The sequence below is a fragment of the Eptesicus fuscus genome, chromosome 13 (genome assembly GCF_027574615.1).
Source record: "Eptesicus fuscus isolate TK198812 chromosome 13, DD_ASM_mEF_20220401, whole genome shotgun sequence".
In the NCBI taxonomy this organism is placed as follows: Eukaryota; Metazoa; Chordata; class Mammalia; order Chiroptera; family Vespertilionidae; genus Eptesicus; species Eptesicus fuscus.
Window position 1 is genome coordinate 83073567 of NC_072485.1, and position 23326 is coordinate 83096892.

At 54.9% G+C, this 23326-nt stretch overlaps 1 protein-coding gene across 2 annotated transcripts in view; it reads left to right on the top strand.

Moving 5' to 3' along the window:
* Positions 1–23326, top strand: part of AP2A2 (adaptor related protein complex 2 subunit alpha 2) — a 45510-nt gene that overhangs the window by 2300 nt on the left and 19884 nt on the right. For both annotated transcript variants that reach the window (XM_054724859.1, XM_054724860.1), the window contains exons 2-4: positions 17066–17134; positions 22233–22375; positions 22970–23163. In XM_054724859.1, the coding sequence (XP_054580834.1) occupies positions 17066–17134; positions 22233–22375; positions 22970–23163 (406 nt within the window). The remainder of the gene's footprint in view (positions 1–17065; positions 17135–22232; positions 22376–22969; positions 23164–23326) is intronic.

Consider the following 23326-nt stretch of genomic DNA (forward strand, 5'->3'; position numbering starts at 1 on the left):
AGAGGAAGGGAGAGGGATAGAAACAACGATGAGAGAGAAACACAATTGGCTGCCTCCTGCATGCCCCCTACTGGGGATGGAGCCCCAGCCCTGGGAGTTGAACGGGTGACCTCTTGGTTCATGGGTCGATGCTCAACCCCTAGGCCACGCCACTGGGCCCTTCTGTCTTTCTGAACAGCTTTCCTCAGTTATCCCCTTGGGGACCTCTCACGTTGGTCTGCTTCTGGCCGACTGGCTGGGGACAGGGCACCTCCAAGCATGGGAAGGGTGAGTGGCCCCAGCATTTGTGGCACAGGGAGTGAGCCAGCCCAGTGCCTCCATTCGCTCGACCCCTCCTTATAGACTGCCCCCAGAGCCCCTGGATCAGCTCATGCACGCTCAGCGTGTGGGAGCGAGGGAGCTTTGCTCTCTTTTTTAATTGGCGGTAAAAAAAAACGCTGCTGCTTTCATTTAGTCCCAGTTTTAAAGTATTTTTTTTATTTGTTTATATATTAAAAATATTTTTATTGATTTCAGAGAGGAAGGGAGAGGGAGATAGAAACACCAGTGATGAGAGAATCATTGATTGGCTGCCTCCTGTGTCCCCGTACTGGGGATCGAGCCTGCAACCTGGGCACGTGCCCCTGACCGGAAGCGAACACCCTTCAGTCGCCGCTTTGGCCACTGAGCCAAACCGACCAGGCTTGTAATTCTTTATTTTGAAACAAATACAGATTCATAGGCTGTTGCACAGAAATGGACAGGGAGTTGCCTTCACTCGGCCTCCCTAAGATAGAAGTCTCACTGACAGCACAGTTTCAACACCGGACGCTGACACTGACACGGGCGCATTCACACTTCACCAGTATTAGTGCACTGACATGCATCGTGTGTGTGTGTGTGTGTGTGTGTGTGTGTGTGTGTGGTCCATGCGCTTTATCACGTGCAGCTTTGCGTGCTTTGCGTAACCCCGCTCCATCAAGATACAGAGCTGTTTCATCATGGCAAAGCTCCTGTGCTCCCCGTGTAGCCAGACACCCCGCCCCCCCAGCCACTGTCTGTTCTCCATGCCTGCATCCCTCCCCAAGGGGCTGCGTGAGGCTGTGGTGCGCCCTGTGAGGTGGGCTCTTCTCACTCAGCACTGTGCCCTTGAGGCCGTCCAGGCCAGCGCCCTGACTGCACCCCTCAGGCCATCTCGAGGAAGACAGCACTGCTGCGATTGGGAGCGTGACAGTTACTGCTGCTCACTCAGTGACGTGGGACGGCTGTTGGCTTTGACATGCGTGCGATGTGGCGAAGGAGAGTCATATGCAGTCGACCCTTGAACAATGCGGCCGTTAGAGGCGCCGACCCCGTGCAGTTGAAAACCTGCCTCTAACTTTTGATTCCCCAGAAACTGAACCACAGCTGTCCCTCAGCATCCCAGGGGGATTGGCTTCCAGGCCCGTGGGTACCCAGATCCGCGGATGCTCGAGTCCCTCATGGACAACGGTGGAGAGCCGTGTCTAGTCGGCCTCCGCATCCGTGGATTCCCGCTGTGGACGTGGAGCCCAGGGACACGGAGGGCCGACGGTGTACGTGTTGAGAGAAGTCGTGTTAAGTGGATCTGCGCTTGTTGTTCGAGAGGCACCGGCATCACAATGAACGCACGGCCTGTGCGCCGCCAGGCCTGCCGTGAAGGGAGACGTGACGGCCTTCATTCTTGTGAGACCAGCCCCGGTGCCAGCGGGCAGGACCTGCCGCTCATCCCCCAGCTGGGTGGTGCGGCCACGGTGCGGGGTTGCGCTTGGAGGCGGTTTACTTCATCCCTCCCGGCGCTCCCGCAGATGAAGGGAACACGTGGAGGTGTAATTAGCCACTTGGCAAAACCCTGACCTCCCAGTTCCTGGAGAAAGCATGCGGTTTCGCGGGTTCGCTGCGGGCGCTGCTGACCCGGCGGAGGAACCCTCAGCGCTCCCCGCTCCTCCTAACGCGCTCTGGTCCCTGCGTGTCGGCTGGAACGGCAGCTCGGTGCGTTGCATTTCAGCATGACTAAAGTTTAAAAAATGTTATTTGTTCATGAGACCATTGCATGAGTCAGACATTGGACATGGAGAAACCGAACATAAAAATTTAGATTCAGCGTAAACTTCCGTGTAAAAATTAAAGTCGGCACTTGATTTCCCTGCGTAGTAATAACCATCAGGATCAGAATTTGCCAGTCTGCTTTGTAACTTTTGAAGTTCGGAAAAAAAAAAAGTAAGGTTCATTTTAGTCTTGACTGTATGGTTTAAAAATGCTGACTTTTTGAAAAAGAATGCTCCTCTGGCATCTTTTCTTTGCACTCATGCATAATCTGCGTTTCTTAGAAGCTGATTAAGGAAGTCTGTGACGGAGGGGGGGGGGGCGCCGCGGGGAGGAAGGAAAGGTTTGGTCCAGTTGGACTTTGCTGCCCAGGCTGGTGGTTGCCGCTCCCAGGAGCTGCCTGCGTGTCCTTCCCATGTCCCCCCGGCTGCTTGAAGGGAGATAACTCTTTTGTGACACGTGGACATGTCCTGGCGATAAGTGTTCTCACGCCGCAGCCTTAGAATTGCTTTTCTTTCCTCTTAAAATGATTTCCACTCTGTTTTTTGGCAGCAGTATGTGTCAGGGTTTTGTTTTCGCAGAGTTATTGGAAAGCCCATCTTTGTGGGGTTCAGTGGCATGTCCTTGGCTTTCACAGTATCAAATAGAGTCGGACCGGAGGGGAGGGTTTGAGGGGTTTGCACCAGCGTGACTGGGGAGCGCGACTCCGGTGTCCGCTCCCGGGACGGGCGCTGCACTCCTCGGGATCTTACCTGCTCCTCTCTGCAGGTTCTTGGGATGAGGCCGTCCTCCTGTAGCTCCAATTTCAACACTTGGAGGGCCCCAAACACGAAGCGCCTGTTTCTGTAAGTCTCTGGTGGACTGGTTTGGCCAAAAGGCTGGCCCTGCACTGCCCCACAGCTGTGTGGCCGCCCTGGCCGGCAGGGCTCACCAGGGTGCTTCCAGGATGCGCCAGGGGGCGGGGAGGGGGGGTGATGGCCACACACCCACACACTGTGCTTCCTCCTAAAGCCTGAGCGTGTGGAATTCTGGGACAGATTGGGCTTAGGTTTTGGATCTGGAATGCCCCTGGGCCTGTTATGTGACCTACTGTGTGGGGTTCAGAGAAGTGTCCCCTTAAGGAGCTCAGACGTGCACTCACCTTGATCGAGCACCTCCTGAACATACAGGGGAGAAGGAGGCTCCAGGTGGACGAGGTGGGCCCTGGCCCGAGGGGTTCTCTGATTTAGAGGCGGGCAGGTCCTAGAGGGAGGGCAGAGGGATGAGGGAGGCGGCACCAGGTCAGACCTTGGGGTGCTTCCTGTTTGCCTGTGGCCTTGTCGCGTTCTTTTTCTGTGGAAGTGTGTCTAGCCCCCTTCCTACGCCATCCGGTGTGCTGACACGGATGCAAGGTACACAGGCACAGCCCTCGGGTCTCGCCCTCACTGGTCAGCACGGCCGGGCCTGACCGAAGAGCAGTAGGCTTGGTCGTGAACCCAGGGTGGGAGCTCTGTCAGCCACAGAGGGTGCGGCATGGAGGTTCCAGCTTAACGTGAACGGATGCTACTCACAGGCAAACAGAGGTCACCTGGTGGCCAAGACTCGGATGGCAAAGCTGTATGTACCTGCCGATTCTGCGTTCGCCTTCTTCCAGTCTTCCCGACTTTGGTGTGGAAGCTGACGTGGTTGAAATGTCATGAGACGCAGTGTGTGCCGTTGTGTTGAGGAGACTTTCTGGCCAGAAGTTCAGGTCGGTGCTCCCCGTGGAGGTGGGCGCTGAGGCTGAGCTAGAACTGGCTCTTGCACTTCGGTCCAGGGGGCGGGAGGGTTCGGCCCAGAGGCCGGAAGTGGCCTGTTCTCCACCGGAGACTGAGTTGGGAAGAGGACCCAGAGTGTGGCGATAGTGAGGGGCACGTGGGGGAAGGGAGATGAGTCCTAGCCTTGCCCATGTGCTGCCGTGCCCACAGATGCAGTTGACTCTGGTCCCACCTGCCTTCACACATCACTTCCTGCCAACCCTGCATCGTTTTCCTTCAGCGTTGTTGGCAGAGAGGAGCGAGGTGGGGCACCGTCACCCAGTAATGAGAGTGTAGGCAGTGGGGTCAGAGAGCTTCTGGGTGGGTCCAGTGCCTCTTCAGTGGGGGTGGGTGCTGCAGATTTAAGAAGGGCAGGGAGGCCTGGCCGGGTGGCTCAGTGGGTTAGAGCATCCTCCTGATGCACCGAGGTTGCAGGTTCCAAAACCAGTCAGGGCACATGCAAGAAGCAGCCAATGGATGCGTGAATCAGTGGAAAAACAAGTCAGTGTTTCTCTCCCTCTCTCTCTCCCCCTTCCTCTCTCTCAAAAACATTTTATTTTCAAAAAAGAAACAGAAGGGCAGGGATGTGTCCACACGCACCCTGGGCCCCAGACGGAGAGGATCGCCTTTGCGGTGAGGCCGAGACCCTCTCCCCGCCGCGTTCCCTGGAGCTCCCTCAGCCTCCGGCGGCGCCTCAGAGCTGCTGGCTGTGCTGGCTTTGGTCACACTTCCCCAGGGGTTCGGACGGCCCTGGTTCAGTTCCCTCTCCCACCTTTGCCCCTGGGGCCTGCAGAGCCCGAGGTCTCTGCCCAGTGAGGTGCGGTGCTGCAGCCGTCCTGGTCCTGGTCCTGGTCCTCGGAGTTGGGACGCTGACCTTTCTTCCCACCTGCTGGTGTGGTGTGCCTGCGGGTGGCTGAGCTGGAGGCCAGCATCCCCGTGGGCCGCTGGTGTTTGTTTCGCACTGGAGGGTGCTTTGCTTAACTTTAAAACCCTTCTGGTAGCCTCACGGGCTGTTACTCAGAGCGGGTGCCTGGAGCACTTAGCCTCCTGAGGCTGTGCGGAGCGGGATTTAGGTTTGCATTTTCTGTGGCCAGCCCTCCTCCATGTGATGTGGTTGAGAGAGCAGCTTAAAAAGCATTAAAAACAACACTAAATTGATGTTGAATGTCTTTTAAAATAGCCAATAGAAAATTATAGCAAGAAAATGACTGCTTTGGAACATTTTTGAATTGCATTTATTGCTATTGAAAAATACAGTTCTGTAGCTTTCTCTCTCTTTTTAAAAATTGATTTTTAGAGAAAAGGGAGAGGGTTAGAGAGATAGAGATATCAATGAAAGAAAGATCATCAATCAGCTGCCCGCTGCACGCTCTAATCATTGAGCCACCGGCCAGGGCGGAAACCACCGTTTCATCTCGTCTGTGCAGGTTTGTCGTTGCCTGAGGTGGGAGGGTCAGTCCTATGGTTAGACTGGCTTCCGAGGAGCGTCTGGGCTGGTGTTGGAGCAGGAGACAGGCGGTCACTGCGGCAGAGTGCAGGTCAGCACCAGGTCACTGCCACACGTGTCCTTCCTGTGGGCAGGTGTGCTCCCGGCACCAGCCCCTCATGTATGCATCTGAGCTGCATGGGATACGTGACATTAGTATTGTGATTCTCTCTACGGACGGGGAAACTGAGGCGCAGGAGCCCAAGGCCACCTGACTGCCTAGGAAGTGGTAGAGCCCATGGAGACCCACGTCTCTCCGAACCCCAGTGCTGGGCTAGTTCTGCCGGGGGGGGGGGGGGGCAGCAGGTGGGTCAGGGGAGGACTGAGCTGGCGAAGCTGATGTGGCGGGTTAATGGGAATGATGGGAGCCGTGAGTCTCAGGCACTGCGTTTTGCTGTAGAGGAGAGAGAGGAGCTGCTGACCGCTGAGGGCAGAGGGTGTGGCTCTGTGGCCCCAGCAGCAAACCAAGCAGCGCTCCGCTCCGTAGTGCAGGTGGGAGCCGCCCACTTGGCTCAGCGGGACCTGCCTGCAGTCTCCCCAGGTGTCTGTGAGCCCGTCCCTCTGGAGACTGGGGTGTGGCTCCCGCCCAGTCCCTGCTCCCTGCGGCAGACTGGCCCCCCCCTTTCCTTCTCAGGCTCCCAGAGGCCCTCCAGTGAACCCCTTTAAAGCCGTGGGTTTCTGACATCAGCCACATCTCCTGCCTGCAGGCAGTGACCTGTGGGTAAGGGCTCATCTGATTAGACCAGGCCGCCCACGCCCACCCACGAGGCCTAGCTGACTCCCTGCTTTAGTCACATCTGCAGGGCTCCTTTTGCCCTGGCAGCTAACTCACAGGATCCTTGCCTTAAGGTGAATGCACTCGTTCAGCAAGCTTACTGAGCGCTGTTTTACTCACTGAGCGAAGCAGGCAGGGATACCCTCACGTGTCTTACATTTAGTGAGGACAGTGAAGTAGACAAGTGTAACAGAGTCCCTTACAAACGACAAGCAGAGGAAAATACAGCAGGGAAGGGGGGTTGCCATTTAATAATGTAACCAGGCTCAGGTGTGCCGGCCCTGCAGTGCTGGCCGCTGGGTAGGGAGACCAGTGTGGCTGGAGCAGGAGTTGGGAGAGAGCTGGGTGGAGGGGAGAGGCAGGTGGCGGGGCTTGCAGGAGCCAGTGGAGGGTGAGCAGGGGGCCTAGCCTCGGGAAGGGTCCTCTCACGGCTGTGTTGAGGGCAGGGGAGGGGAGGGAAAGTAGGAGGCAAGTCAGGAGGCTCTGAACCAGGTGAGAAAGGTGAGGACTCCTGGGAAGTGGGGGACTAGAGCCTGTTTGCAGGCTGATGAGGAGAAGGGCCAGGAGGAAGGGCCAGGAGAGAGGCAGAGGGGCAGGTGGAGGTGGGAGCAGGGAGCAGGGTCCCCAGCTGCCAGGGAGGGGCAGGAGGTGGAGGAGAAGCAGTTAGAGCTGGTGGGCCTCCCTGGGCTGCAGGTGTGAGGCCAGCCTGGCGACTGGGGTGTGGGTCCCAGGCGCCTCGCTGTGCAGGCTCAGGTGCCAGCTGGCCAAGAGCTGCGTTTGGCAGGGAGGGGTTTGCTAAGCAGGTGCAGAGATGGAGGAGGAGGGTCGGGCTGATTACGTGCTGGGGTTGAGGCTGGCCAAGAGGGGCTGAGGATAGGGAGGGAGAGACATGGTGGGTCGTAGGTCCTGGGGGCAGTGGGTGTTGGGAGTTTGCTCACCTGGTGGAGGAGCTGAGAGGCTGGGCTGGTGGGACGCCTGCATTGGGGTGTGCGGGAGTGACTGTTGGAGGAGCCGTGGTTGGCGGTGGGTGGGTGGTCATGTGCCGGAGTATTTATCACGAAGGTGGCGCTCCTCCCTGGGTGGGAGAGGGGTGCTGTAGTGGTAACTGGGCAGGTCTTCCCAGTTGCATGCATTTTGTCATTTTGTTGTTCTAGTCTTGTCCCCAATTAAATGTTTTAAAAAACTTAAAGTCCGAGAATGTAGTTTAAGCAGTTGACTGAACACATGACCCTCCTCGTCCCATCCTGGCTCTCAGTCAGTCATTCTCATATTATAGCCCTTTCTTCTCTCATCTTTAAAATGTGATTTTTCATACGGCCTCCGAGTGTCCCCACTAGTCATTGTTTATTGACTTCGTACTGTGGAAGATGAGGCTGCCACTTCCCTGAGCTCCCTTCTCCCGCTCTCTAATGCAGGGGGAGATCATCCGGCCCGGGGCTGTAGAAGGCCTGCAGAACCACTGGGTCTGGCCCTGCCAAGGCATCAGGGGAGTTAATGACGTGTTTGGCGTTATGTAGCAGGCTCATGTTTAAGTTGGTAATTTTGTGTGGCCTGTGATGATGTTATAACTATCCAAATGGCCCTTGGCAGGAAAAAGGCCCCCCACCCCTGCTCTAATATGTTGCAGTATTTTATCTCATTAATGAATAGCATTTAATTTGTGTCTTAAAATACCCTTCTCAGCTGAGAAGGGCTCAACTTTTAATTTCTTGGAGTTAGCTATTGCCTTTGGCTTTGTTACTTTTTGAGGCACCTGTTGCCCTGCAGCCCCGTTTGGGACACGACCGTGAGAGCCTCTGTGAGGGGGGGCAGCCAGGCAGCCTCAGCCCCCACCCTGGTGGGAACGCCCTGCTGGTGGGGCTGCTCTGGGACTTGCGGCCACCAGGAAGGGTCTCGCTTTTGGCTGGACCTTTTCTTTTTTTTTAACTTTCTTTTCTTTTTTTATTTTTTTTAAATATTTTTATTGAGGTATTATATGTGTACATATCTTACTATTACCCCCCCACCACACACCCACACATGCCCTCCCCCCCCAGAGTTTTGCGTCCATTGTTTATGCTTATATGCATGCATACAAGTCCTTCGTTTGATTTCATAACTCCCCCACCTTTCCCAAACTTTCCCCCTGTAATTTGAAAGTCTGTTTGATGCTTTACTGTCTCTGTATCTATCTTTTTGTTCACCACTTTATAATGTTCTTTACTATCCCTAAATGAGTGAGATCATGTGGTATTGTTCTTTCATTGACTGGCTTATTTCACTTAGCATAATGTTCTCCAATTCCATCCAGGTTGCTGCAAATGATGAGAATTCCTTCTTTTTTATGGCAGCATAGTATTCCATTGTGTAGATGTACCACAGTTTTCCGATCCAGTCATCTGCTGATGGGCACCTAGGCTGTTTCCAAATCTTAGCTATGGTGAATTGTGCTGCTATGAACATAGTGGTGCATATATCCTTTCTGATTGGTGTTTCTAGTTTCTTCGGATATATTCCCAGGAGTGGGATTACTGGGTCAAATGGGAGTTCCATTTTCAGTTTTTTGAGGAAACTCCATACTGTTCTCCACAGTGGCTGCACCAGTCTGCATTCCCACCAGCAGTGCACGAGGGTTCCTTTTTCTCCGCATCCTCGCCAACACTTGTTGTTTGTTTGGCTGGACCTTTTCTTTGGGGACCCAGTTGTCTGTGCTCTGGGCCCGTGCGCATCTGTACTCAGAGGGGGTGCATGTGCTGGTGCAGCTGCGAAAGATGATGCAGGAGCGGAAACTGTTTTGAGATTTTGCATTTTTGAAAGTATTTATTCCTTTCACACGGTGTTGGCTGGGCTGGAAGTCCAGGCTGGAAGTGGCTCTCCCTGGCCCAGCGGTCTGGATGCGAGGACGCTGCGCTAGGCGTGGCCGGGCGGCCACACTCACTCTGGAAACTTGTGCTCTGGGTTTGGTTTTTGTTTTGTCTTTTGACAATTTCCTTTCACCTTCTCTTTTTCAGTAATCTGATAACAGTAGAAATTCAGCCTCTTGCCTTACATTTCTGATCTTTTCCTCTCATTTCTCACCCTCTCTCTCTGTGGTGCTCTGTTCCCCAGGCTCTCAGCTTCGTCCTCTGGCTCTTGTTTTGGATTTTGGATTTCTGCTCTCACTGTCTTAATTCGAGGGCTTTCTTATTGTCGGAGGCTCCTTCGGTGGCATCTGGTCCTTAAAGCCGAGTCTCCTCTTGTTCTTGTCGGAGTGCTGGCTGTTTTGGAGTGTCCTCTGCATGGCCTCTGTGCGGGAACCCCTCTCTTAGGCTTGTTTTGGTCTCTGGACGCCCGTTGGTTGGTGTCCGTCCACTAATAGGTGCCAGCGCCGGCCAGCATGTGCAGGGCTCCGGCAGGTGCCAGCTGAGGGTCTCTGCAGCCTTCCTCGGAGCAGCCCGCAGTCTCTCCTGGTTGGGGGGGGTGGTGTAAGCCTGCCGCTGTTCTGGAGGGGCGTCTCCATCAGTGAGCCCGCCATGCAGCGTGCTTTCCCGCTGCGCTGCCTCGCACCCAGCCCGGCGCCCAGTCTCACTGAGCTTGGCACTTCTGTGTTCCTGCTGGGGTTGCGGGGAGGGGCCTGGCTCAGGGTCTGGGGCGGGCCCTGCTGCTCCTTCCATGGACGCCCAGCCCCCCCTGACGTTGCTCCTCAGGCACCTGGCACCTCCAGTTCCCCATCCCTTCAGGTCTCTGTCCGAGCGGGTTTGCTCTTTACCGACCCCTCTTCCCTCCTGCAGGCCGCTGGTCCCAGTTGCTGTTAGGCTGTCACTTATCGCATGACCAGCTCTGTCCATGTCCAAAGTTGTGATACAGTCTTCTCCTTTTAAATATGGTTTTGACTAATTTTCTATATTACACACACGCACACACGCACACACACATACACACCTTCAAGACCATAAGGCCATTATTTATACTTGGGATTAATCACTGCGTGAGAGAAGGCCTTGGGAAAGAATAATTTAACTTTTCGTACTTTTTCTTTTTAATTTTTAAATGAAGTAATAACACTTTTCATTAAATCTAATTTGGACAGCAGTTCTCATTGTAGAGCTTGTTCGTGTGTTCCTAATGGAATTTTAAAGAGAACATGGGATTCTGGGGCATTTACTCTGGTTCCGACCTGAAGCAAGCAAGCGGAGGCCCCGTGTCCCGCTGTGCAGAGCGGGGCCTGCTCCTGTGGGTTAGTGCGCGTCTCTGAAACCCAGGAAGCAAAGCGAGGAGGTGGGCGTCGAGAGGGCTTGTCTCCTACACACCATCTGGGTGGCGAGCAGTTGCTTGTCGGTAACGGGATACAGTGAATGGAAGTTTCTCTTTGTGGTTACCCAGTATTGATCGCCACTGCTGTTGATAATGAGTCACCAGAGGAGTTTGGATACCTAAGTTTCCAGAGTTACTTTAGACCCTGAACTTCACCTTTTAAAAATAGAAATGTCTTTTAGAACATGCTTCCTGGTGGACAGGGGACGAGGGGCCCCAGGAGGCCTCTGAGGAGTGCTGCCTGGGACCTGCCTTCTGAGGGGAGAAACTGGGTGGCGAAGGGCTGGTTCTGCTCAGGGCGTGGGGCCAGTGCAGCTGGAGTGCGGGGGGTGGGGGCGGGGCAGACACGGAGTCAGACTGCTGGGCTCTCAGGCCTGGCAGCAGGCCTGGCAGCGAGCCTGCGCTTCTCCGAGGGAGTGACAGCTCTGATTATATGTACAGGATGCTTGGCTTCTCCGTGGGGAGTAGTAAGGGAGGCCGAGTGGAAGGGGAGGCTGCTCCAGTCTAGATAAGAGGTGTTGGTGACAGTGGAGGTGGTGGGGATGGAGCAGGCCCTTGGAGGAGGGGTGGGCGAGGCTTCTGACAGGCGGCCGGGGGAGGAGCTCAGAGGCACTGTGTGGATTAAAGAGCAGAGATTGGCAGAACGGATTTAAAAAACACATGCTCCAACCATACACTGTGTTCAAGAGGCACTATAGATGAAAAGACACAAATGAGAGATACCAGAAGAGAGCCGAGCGGCTGTGTTAATATCAGACAAAACAGACTTTAAGGCAAAAATTGTTTTTAGGGACATAGAAGAACATTTTATTTTATTTTTTAAATGTATTTTTATTGATTTTAGAGAGGGAGGGAGGGAGGGAGAGAGAGAGAGAGAGAGAGAATGAATCATGCATTGGCTGCCTCCTACATGCCTCCCAGTGGGGATCGAGCCCGCAACCTGGGCATGTGCCCTGATGGGGAATCAAACTGTGACCTCCTGGTTCATAGGTTGATTCTCAACCATTGAGCCATGCCAGCCGGGCTAGAAGAACATTTTATAATGATAAAGGGTCAACCCCTTGAGGAGATTATAGGCATATCTACACCTAAGTACAGCCCCTATATACATGGAGAAGGGAGAAATAGACAATCTGGCGATGGTGGGAGACCTTAACCCCCTATTTTCAGAAATCAGTACCACAATTAGACAGGTTAGCAGTCAGTGGAAGACTCACACTGTAGGCCAGCTGCCTTACCAGACATCCACAGACTCTCCCCTTCCCAAGAAGAGAAGACACGTCCTCTCAGTGCACAGGAATGCCCTGCAGGATAGGCCATACACTGGGCCTCAGAGTCTCAACACATTTCACAGGACTGAATGCACACAAAGTCTATTCTGCAACCACAGGAAGAGTGAGAAGCCAGGAGCCAGGAGGACATTCACAGACGTGGACATTAAACAGCCTCCGATAGAACCAGTGGGGCAAAGAAGACAACGCGAGGGAGATTAAGAACACACTTGGAGAGAATGAAAATAACACTCAATAGACCCAACTGACCAAGGGAAGAGAGAGGAGGCTTAGATGACTAAAATCAGGAGAGAGGAGGGACTTTTTTAGTGAATTTTCAGAAGTAAAAAGGAGTGTAGTGGAGTACCATGAGTAGTAATTAGCTAACTTAGATAAGATGGAGAAATTCCTAGAAAGACATAAATAACTGAAACTGACTAAAGAAGAAAAATCTGAACAGGCTGATAACAAGGAAAGAGATTGAATTAGTAATTTAAAAACTTTCCACAAGAACAAACCCTGGCCCAGATGGCTTCATGCATGAATTCTACCAAACACGCCAAAGATCAGTTCCAATCTTTACAAACTCTGAGAAATAGAAGAGGAGAGAACGCTTCCCAGCTCGTCCTGTGAGGCCAGTGTCCCCAATACCAAAGCCAGAAAGAGAATCGCAGCCAGAAGACCAAAGGCCAGCTTCTCTATGAATGCAGACGCCCAGCCTCAGCGCAGTGTCCAGGAGGCTGTTGTGCAAGGACACGGGTTGATGGGAGAGAATTGAGAGTACAGAAATAAACCTTAAAACATGCTCAAAGTCACTAATCATCCGAGAGATGCAAATCAAAACGACAATGCGGTACCACCTCACACCTGTCAGAATGGCTATCATCAACAAATCAACAAATGACAAGTGTTGGTGAGAATGTGGAGAAAAAGGAACCCTCGTGCACTGCTGGTGGGAATGCAGACTGGTGCAGCCACTGTGGAGAACAGTATGGAGTTTCCTCAAAAAACTGAAAATGGAATTCCCATTTGACCCAGTGATCCCACTTCTAGGAATATATCCTAAGAAACTAGAAACACCAATCAGAAAGGATATATGCACCCCTATGTTCATAGCAGCACAATTCATCATTGATGAGAGATAGAAACAGCCTAAGTGCCTGTCAGCAGATGAGTGGATTAAAAAACTATGGTACGTCTACACAATGGAATACTACGCTGTGGTAAAAAAGAAGGAATTCTTATCATTTGCAACAGCATGGATGGAGCTGGAGAGCATTATGCTAAGTGAAATCAGCCAGTCAGAGAAAGATAAATATCACATGATCTCACTCATTTGTGGAATATAATGAACAACATAAACTAATGTGCAAAAACAGATCCAGAGAAGCATCAATCAGACCGTCAAACCTTAGAGGGAAGGTAGGGGAGGGTGAGGGTAAGGGGGAGAGATCAACCAAAGGACTTGTATGCATGCATATAAGCCTAACCAATGGACACAGACAACAGGGGGTGAGGGCATGAGTGGGGGGAAGTGGGGGGAACAATGGAGGGGATAAGGACACATATGTAATACCTTAATCAATAAAGAAAAAAATTAAAGGAGAAAAAAATAAACCTTTACATTTCGATCAGTTGATTTTATTAAAATATATTATTATTATTATTATTATTTTTAAAAATATATTTTATTGATTTTTTACAGAGAGGAAGGGAGAAGGAGAGGGATAGAGAGTTAGAAACATCAATGAGAGAGAAACATCGATCAGCTGCCTCCTGCACACCTTCTACTGGGGATGTGCCTGCAACCAAGGTACATGCCCTTGACTAGAATCGAACCTGGGACCTTTTAGTCCACAGGCTGACACTGAGCCAAACTGGTCAGGGCAAAATACATTTTTATTGATTTCAGAGAGGAAGGGAGAGGGAGAGAGAGATAGAAACATCATTGATGAGAGAGAATCATGGATCGGCTGCCTCCTGCATGTCTCACACTGGGGATTGAGCCCACAACCCAGGCATGTGACCTGACCTGGAATCGAACCGTGACCTCCTGGTTCATGGGTCGACGCTCAACCCCTGAGCCACGCCGGCCGGGCTCAGTCAGTTGGTTTTTGACCAGAGTGCCAAGACAGCCCGTGGGGAAAAGAGTAAGTAGTCTTTTAAGCCAGTGGTGCCGTCACGACTACGTAAACCACATGCAAAAGGATGGAACGACCCTGACCCCCAGCACGCTCCGAGTTGACTCAGGATGTCAGCCCTAGTGCAGGAGCCGAGGCCATAGGACCAGAAACAGGAGTAAGTCTTTGTGAACTTGGGGAATGGCTTCTCAGATGTGACAGAGGACAAGTGACAAAAAGGGTGAATTGACCAAAAACGTGAGGAGACAACCCAAGAATGAAAGTGTTTGGAAGGGCTGTATCCAGAATATTGAATTAAAAAGTAGACAAAGCATTTGAATTTGTTTCTCGAAAGTAGATATACAGATATCCAGTGAGCACATTAAAAGCCATCAGGCAAATGCAAATCAAAACCACGATGAGATGCCGCTTCACCCCCCCAGGATGGCGGTGCTGAAGTGACAGCGGTGACAAGTGTGGTGGAGAATGGGGCTGCCCTTCGGGAGAGCAGCTCGTCACTCCTCAGACGGAAAGCGCAGAGTGACCATGAGGCCCAGCAGTTCTGCTCCCAGGTGTGTCCACCCCAGAGAAACGAGAACGTGTTCACACAGAAACCGGCCCATGAATGTCCATGGCAACATTATTCATAACAGCCGGAGAGGAGCAATGGCCCACGCCCGCCAAAGAGTGCGTGGCATGTCCACGTAACGCGATGTTCTTCAGCAGTAAGAGGGATGGCGCACTGGCCCTTCCTGCCGTGAAACAGCGAGGTGGAAGGAGCCCTCAGAAAGGACCCTGGGAGCCGTTCTGTGGGGGGCGCAGCGGGGCCTGGGAGCCGAGGGGCTGTGCGCGCTGCTGCCGGCCGGCCCTCCCTGGGGTGACGCACTTTTTACAGGGCTGGTCGTGGTGGTGGGTGCACGGCTCTGACTGGACCAAAGCCAGGGAACCGTGTGCTTCAGTGAGTGGATGGGGCGATGTGAGTTATGTCCCAGCACAGCCGATGAAGGCATCCCGGGGCATGGGTCAGGGTCGCCCGTGGCCTCGCCCTCTGGCATGATGCCCTCTGACTCGGAGAGCAGTTAGTCCAGTTGTTGAGGAGTCTGCTCCAAGGCCTGTTTCCCGTGCTTTACGGGAAGGGTGAGTGTCCTGTGGCCACCACTTTGCGTGTGCTTCTTGCTTGTTCTGCTGGGTCCTCCTCACGCCACTGATGGAGAGGCCGAGGCACGGAGAGGTGGCGGTGATGCCCAGGGTCAGTGCAGCCCGAGACCTGGCGGGCGGTGTGTCCTGGCTCAATTGCGGAATTTGCTCTGTTGACCACTGCGCTGCCCGCCCTCAGGATAATGTTAGCAATGATATCTTCCTTCATAAATGCCTTTTTGGTCAATTTAGGGCTTTTGATGTACTCAGTGAATTCATTTTATACAAAGATGAAGTCTTCCTTTAGACCAAACTTGACTGTGAATTTCAGACTTAGTACTTGAACCTGGGCGATAGGCTCCTGCACTCGGTGCTTCCAGGATAAGACACTGCCCGTTGGCTGGTTCAGCGCAAATCAGGAGAAAGCACTGGCTAGCGGGACGGCCGTTCTGAAACCCCAGGAGCTTTAGCAAGCCCCGTGCCCAGGCGGCATTCTCTGCTGCTCGCTGGGCGCACGGGTGGCTTGTTTTTGGGCAGAGGTTGCGGCCAGTGCAGGTTACTCATTAGCCAGCAGAGCCCAAGTCCATCGTGGGTGCCTGTTACGAGCTTGGCGTCTTCAGCGGCCGACCCACCTGCCACATTTGAGATAGAGACGGTGCAAGGTGGCACAGAGGTCAGACGGCAAGCCTGGTGAGGCCTGGCCCAGTGCCGGTTGGTTCCTGAAGTCCGTGTAGGGCAGTAAACCCTGTCCCTCCCCAGAGCAAATTCTTTATCTGAAAACCAGCTTCCTGCTGGAGCTGCTCCCGACAGTGTGGGTGGCTGAGTTGTGTGAGCCCTCTGTCTGGGAGGAGAGCAGCTGGAGTGAGCATGCGCTGGCGCCCCGGAAGCCTACCGCCGTGCCCAGGCTGCCCTTGGCCTGCGGGATGGTGGCCTCCTAACGATGTGATTCCATGTGTCAATCTGTGGGTTACCAGTCACCCCCGCCACACTGGGCTTCCGTTCCCGCCTCCCCTTGGAGCGCTGCCTGTGACCAGTGTAGCACTTTGCTCCCACGGAATTCCCCTGGGGCGCTTGCAGGCTTTGACACTTGGAAGTAGCCTTGCTGCCCGGACTAAAAGCGAAGAAACCATCCAGTTTAGGCTCATGTTTGTGGGCTTGTCCTCCTGATCCTCATGCTGCTATTGCCACGTGAGGAGGGCATCGAGGTGACAGCCCAGTTAGTGGACATACCAGAGAGAAGCACAGACAAAGTCCTGTGCACCTGTGAGAAGCATGCACACGCACACACAGACACACACGTGCACAGGCACACACAGAGGCATACACAGGCGCGTACATAGAGGAACACAGAGGTGCACATGCACACATGGCGCACATAGTGTGCACACAGAGGTGCACACTGGCGCACACAGAGACTCACAGACATAGGCATGCACACAGAGGCACACAGGCATGCACATAGGCACACACACAGGTGCACCAAGGCACACAGGTACACACAGGCACACACAGGCACACACAGCTACATACACAGAGGCACACAGAGGTGCACACAGAGGTGCACACAGGCACACACAGAGGCACATACACATGGGCATGCACACAGTGGCCCAGAGAGGTGCACACATATGCATGCCCTCCTGTGCACGTGCTTCGTCCATGCTCCACGCAGGCTGTGAAGGCACGCATGTGTTTGTTGAATTAAGGCCAACCTAGCAGTAGGCCAGGGTGGAGCCAGAGCTCGACGGCCACTGTGTCCTGGAGAATCCCGCACCTCACAGGCTGCAAAGGCGGCGAGGTCAGTTTGTAGGGTGGTGGGCGTCATCAGGAGAGACCACCGGAAGCCTGAGTAGGCGAAGGTTCGTACCGTGAACATGACCTGCACAGCCAGGCGTGCCAGGAGTAAAGGATGAGCTGGGAAAAGCCCAGCAGGTGTTTGCGTGCTTCTCGTTCCAAAACTGGGCAAAAAGGTGAACGAAGGCTGGCGTTCAGGAACTTGCCGCCCGGACTGGAGGCCTGGCCCTGCCGCCCCGGCCCTGCCGCCCCGGCCCTGGCCGAGGCAGCTTGCTTTGCTCGTCGGGCTTCTGAAAGCAGAGATTCTGCCTTTGACGCTCCGTGTCCGTCTCACCAGGGAACGGGTGCGGGTGGAGAGGCAGTTAAAGAAACATATTTGTGCTCTTTTTTAGGCAAAAGTAAAGAAGCAGAAATAAAGAGAATAAACAAGGAGCTGGCAAACATTCGGTCAAAATTTAAAGGTAAGTGTGTGGGAGCCCTTCTGTGAAATGCTCTATTGTACGTTTATGTAGGAGGGATTCAGTCTTTTAATATTGTCTTTTTCCCCCCACTTTAAACCAAAGCTAAGGTTTTAGTACTGTTACTCTCATGCTGTTAGAAGTTAAGCATGTTTGAAGTCAGGCCACTGGTTATTCTCGACCTGTTTGACTTTTGTGTAGTCGACCAGACAGCTTGGCCCCTTCCCAGATCCCCAGCTCTTCCCGGAGCTGGGGGGGACTCTCGTCCGTGCCCCAAGCATGCGAGCCTGCCGATCCCGCAGACCCCGCAGTCCCCGCAGACCCCGCAGACCCCGCAGACCCCATATGGGCTCAGAGTGGGAGCCTCAGATCAAAACTTGCATCCCGAGGCCACTGGTTCCTGGTTCGGACTTTTGTCAAGTGATTCGAGCACTTCTCATGCCAAAGCGTGTTCCTGCCGTGTTGATGATGCTACCTGATCCACTCAGGTTGTGGGGACACACTTCCCCGAGCACCCATCTAATTTTGAAGAAGGCGGTGTTGATTTTCAGCCGTAAGGACTTATTTGTGAAGCCTTAGCGTGTAAGCCTTAGTTTTCAGTTGATTTGACAGGTTGGGGGCCTGGCTCCAGTCTCTGGCAGACTTTAGAGCCTGGCTGGACCGCGGTGAAGGCGGGCTGGGGCCAAGCCAGGAACCCGGGCACAGGAGACAGGATTGCTTGGCGGTGGCTCCCTGTGCTGCCAAGTGGTGGGGAAGTTAGCAGGGCTCGGGGGTTACTGACTGGGGTGCCCGCTGACCCCGGGGGAGTACTGTGTTGCCAGGTGATGGGAAAACTAGTGGGGCTTGGGAGTTGCTGACCCCAGGGGAGTACTTGCAGCCGAGCCCAAGGCTGCTCTCAGTCCATGGAGCTCCTGAGATCGTATGTGAAATGGTTTGTTCATGTGTGTATTTATGAGGGGATGTCTGTAACCTTCACTGCTTAAACATTTTAAATTTACCTTTTTTTGTTAAGACTTCATTTTTTCAAAACAGTTTATGCTCCCAGCAAAATTAAGAGGACGGTACAGAGATTTCCCAGGTACGCCTGCCCGCCCCCCCCCTTACAGGCTCCCCCCATGGACGTCCCCACCAGACGGTGACTGCCTTTCAGTCATGAGCCTGCACGGCCCGTCATCAGCACCCAGAGTCCAAGGAGCATCAGGCTCATGGTGCTGCTGGACATTCTGAGGGTTTGGACAGAGGTGTCCACCTTTGTGGTGCTGTTGCCCTGACAACCCTGTGTCCCCCCTGCAGCCACTGAGCTGCTCCGCCCCCACAGCTCTGCCTTTAGCAGAGGGTCAGAGTCGGAGTCGCAGACGGCTTCTTTCACGGCCTCTGCCACTCAGTCACATGCATCTAAGTTTCCTCCGGTCTTTTCCTGACCTGATAGCTCATTTCTTGTTAGCGCTGAATACCGTCCCACTGTCTGGATGGGCTCCCACTTATTTACCCCTCGCCTCCCGCAGGCCCTCTCGGTGCTCCCAGGTCTTGGCAGTTGTGAGAAAGCTGCTGTGAGCGTCCTGTGCAGGTTGTTGGTGGCATGGATTTCGGCTCCTTTGGGAAAACACCAAGGAGCACAATTGCTGGATCTGACAGCGAGAGCATGTTTGGTTTTGTAAGAAACCACCACCTGCCTGGCCGGGCGTCTGCACCATCTGCGTCCCCAGCACAGAGCAATCCCGCTGCCCCGCGCCCGCCCAGCACTGGGGGTGTCGGTGCTGGATTCTGGCCGACTGGTGGTGTGCAGAGGTGTCCCGTCGCTTTAGTTTGCATTTCCCGTGTGACAGACGCTGTGGAGCAGCTCTGTGCTCCCGGCCTCCTGTGCACCTCTGGTGTGGCCTTGATGGCTTTCACTGCTTCCTGGAGGGAGGGACTGTCGGTGGTGGCAAGGTCTCTGCTCTGAGGCTTAGGAGCTGTGTCACCTTGTCAAGTCCCTTCACCCTTGGTGCCTCTTTCCCGAGCTGTAAAATGGGGCACTGATGCCCCCCGGTGGTTTGTCCGTGAGGCAGACCCTTGATGGGATCGCAGGACTAGCGGAAGTGCAGGGGGAGGCCGGGTGGGTGGGGGCGGGGAGGCAGCAGGTGGAGACGTGGGTCTGCCAGTGTCCATCTGCGCCTTGGAGTCGGGCATTGGGTAGGAACGTGGGAACAGTGAGTCCCTTGGCCACGCCATCACTTAGTCGTGGCTGGAAAGCCCAGGAAGGCAGACCGCCAGCGGGCCCGTCAGCTCCCCACTGAAGGGAGGGCCATGCCTGCTGCCCGGATGGTCTGCGTGTGGACGCACATAGACGCCTGTTTAGGACGGGAGTCCTGATACCTGTTAGTCATGTTGTTATGGGAAGTTCCTGGCTCTTCAGATGGCGAATCTCCCGGCCGTCCATACAGATGCTTTGGGACAACACGATTGTGTTGTCTCCTCCGCCTTCATGCCTCTCAGCCCAGCCGGCCTGCGTAGGGAGGAGGCTGCCCCTGTCTGTTAACCAGTTGGCGTTAACTGAGCGCGCGTGCGCCCTGACTAGTAGCAAGCATGAGAACACCAGCCCTGTCTGCAGAGGGTGCTCTGGGGACTTGTACCCCTTATGGCAGATTAGATGGTCTAGATCCGTGCTGTCCCTAGAAATACTGTGCAGGTCACACGCAGACACACGCAATTCCAAACGTCCTAGGACTCCCGGTAAAGAAGGAAGGGAAGGCAGTGAGCGCCTGCATTTGACCCAACAGCACACCTGAGCCCCACTGCAGCGTGAACCGGTGGGCAAGGAGAACCTTGCGTGTGTCAGACTCCCACCGAGGCTCCGGCACCGGGTGTGTGCCTCGGAGCCCACCCTCTGCAGCAGCCGCGGCTCAGGTGCTCGGGAGCCACTGCGGCCCAGACCAACCCTTGGACTGAAAACAGCCTAAAGAGAGACACAGAAACCGCCTGCAGAGCCTCCTCGAGGAAAAGGGCAGTGACGCTGGGCCTTTCTAAGGAGGGGCCCGCAGGAGTGCCGCCGCGCTGTGCGCCTCGACAGGCTCTGACCCACCCGGAGACACAGCAGGAAGCACCTCTCCAGGGCAGTTACCAACCAGGTGACTCCCCCCAGGGCACTTGGCAAAGTCTGGAGACATTTTTGGCCGTCACATCTCGGGGTGGGAGGGTGTTGCTGCCATCTAGTCGGGGGAGGCCAGGGAGACTGCTGAACACCTTCGGGGCACAGGATGGCCCCCAATGTGAGCAACCCTGGCTAGAGGGGGAAAAGCCAGAGACACCCAAAGTGGAGACCCTTCCACTGTCAGCGGGGACCCCAAGGCAATGCCTCAGGCAGCAGTGACGACATGAGCCACCCTGTCACCATCAGCCGGGCTGCATACACTGGGACGCCCTGCAGAACCTGAGGCCTGGACTTGGTGAAGGTGAGAGAAACGGTCCTGTCTGGGGAGGTGCTATTACAGCGCTGCCTGGGCTTCCTGCAGTGCGCTCTCCGGGGACGAGGGCGACACCAGCGTGGAGTACAGAGGACGGGCAGGGAGTCCTGAAGGCGTGGCCAGAGCAGCAGAGGCAGCAGCAACAGCCACAAAGAGAACAAGGCTCACCGCTCAAAAGAAGTCATCAACAAGCCTGAGGATCTCAGAGGAGACTCAAAGTGTAAAAGGTGACAGCAGATTTTGAAATAAGACCAAATGGAAATTCTGGAACTGAGACCTGCAGTCCCCCGGGAGAACTCCGTGGATGGTGTCACGGCAGGCCTAGCTGGGGAGAGACTCGGGGTTCTGAGAGACAGGAAAGGAAATACCTGTCCTGAGCCCGCTTCTGCTTCCCTTGTCCCGTGAGCCTGTGCTGTCCGCTCACTCTCCCGGCGCTGCTCAGCCGTGCAGTGTCCCGCTTTTGCAAGGGCCGCCAGGGCACGGGCCTCAGACAGGCGGACAGGCTGCGGGGTACAGACAGGATGCCTCTGGTTTGTGGCCATCCACCCTCCTGCTCTTGGCTTCGATCCTCATGGTAAGCCAGGGACATGGCTGTCACTATCATTGTCCCCATTTACAGCTCAGAAAGCCTCGATTTGACGGTTTGGGATTGCTGGAATTAAAGACCAATACTGAAACTAACATTTTGAGGCCTGTCTTAGACTGGGCAGTCAGGAGAGAAACCTCACTGAGGGCCACAGGGGCGATCACTGTAAAGAACACTGACACTACTAAGGTGCCGCTGAGACTCAGGAGGCAGTGGCCTCTGGGGCTGAAGGAGTCCTCAGCTGTCTCTCCAGCGCCACCTACCGGGCGGTGAGGGAGGCGCGTAGGGGATCTGCCCTGGGCCCGAGCACCCAGGGGGCCTGTGGAGCTGAAGTGGCACTGATGACAAGTTCTGCAGTTGGGAGTGGACTCGGGCTCCTGCAGAATGAGGAGCAGGCCCAGCGGTGCCCTGGAGCGGCCACCAGGATGCTGGGCACACTGCGGCCTGGCCCTTGCTCCTGGGGGGCCGGGAGCAGGTGCTGGAGTATTTGGGGAGATGCTGGTGGAGCCAGCCCATGCACTCTTTTTTTTTTTTTTTTAATATATATTTATTGATGTCAGAGAGGAAGGGAGAGGGGGAGAGAGATAGAAACATCAGTGATGAGAGAGAATCATTGATTGGCTGCCTCCTGCACACCTCACACTGGGGATGAGCCTGCAACCCCAGCATGTACCCTGGACTGGAATCGAACCCAGGACCCTTCCGTCCGCAGGCCGACGCTCTACCCACTGAGCCAAACCAGCTAGGGCCGCATACACTTTCTTGATGGAGATGGACACGTGGGCTGTGTGGCGCGAGCAGGGCTTTTGTTCCCAGGCCTGTCGCTGGGAGCAGCGGGGCAGAGCCCCTGGCGGTGCGGAACATGTGTGCGGTGCCGAGGCAGGAAGCGTTAGTGTTGCTCTCGAGTTCAGAGGGGAACCTGCACAGTGCCAGGTGCGTCGGCACCCAGTGCCGAGGTGCCCTTTGTGCCCAGCACAGGGCCGGCGTGCATCTGGTGGGGCCACTGCCTGTGCCACAGGCCACTCCTCGCTGCCTGCCTTGTTCCTCTGAAGCTCTCGGCTTCCCTTCCTAGGTGACAAGGCTCTTGATGGCTACAGTAAAAAGAAGTACGTCTGCAAGTTGCTCTTCATCTTCCTCCTGGGCCACGACATTGACTTTGGGCACATGGAGGCCGTGAACCTGCTGAGCTCCAACAGATACACGGAGAAGCAGATTGTGAGTGCCGCTCGGGGCTGGAGGGCGCAGGGCTCTCATGGGTCTCCTCTCGAGACCAGACGAGTGTGGAGGAATCACGTGCCCGCTGCCTGGGGAGCAGGTGGACTTGGGGTGACACGGGCTGGAGTTTGGCCCGGGTAGAGAGGGGGAGCTGCGGCACAGAGACAGATTCAAGGGGGGACAGCCCTCAGTGGGTTCTGGAAGTCACCCAGGGATTTTAGTTACAGTCGAGGCAAGCCCCTGCCCTCTCAGGACGGCAGTGAGTCCAGGGTACTCACCCATCACGATCAGAGGCAGTGGGACTGGGGGGAAGGCCAGGCCACGGTGTCTGATTCCCGTGGGGACGTCTGACTGCCTCTCAGGCTCCTCCTGCAGGACTTCCCCTGCAGAGTCGGAAGCAGAGACTTGGCCTCCGTAACAGAAGTGGCCCCACCTCCCGGCCCCGCGCCCACCAGTCCTGCACAGCATGTCTTAGCGCAGCCCGCCGCTAAGGGATCGTGCCAGGCTGGTTGTGGCTGAGGGATCTGCCGGGGCCTCCGGGCCACGTGGACCTAGGTGGCTAGGAGCTTTCTGCTCTCTTGTCTTTCGGACCAGGGGTACCTTTTCATCTCGGTGCTGGTGAACTCCAACAGCGAACTGATCCGCCTGATCAACAACGCCATCAAGAACGACCTGGCCAGCCGGAACCCCACCTTCATGGGCTTGGCCCTGCACTGCATCGCCAACGTGGGCAGCCGGGAGATGGCCGAGGCCTTTGCTGGGGAGATCCCCAAGATCCTCGTGGCTGGGTATGCGTCCTGCCACTTGTTGAAAAATGCCTCTCAATAAATCAACTACGTAACTTCCTAGAGAATTTACAGGACGAGTTGAGACGAGGTGCTGGTTAGACGTCAGGAGGAGTCCAGTCCAGCTCTCCCGCCCCCTCCCGGCCCTCCCTCCCTCAGTCAGGGA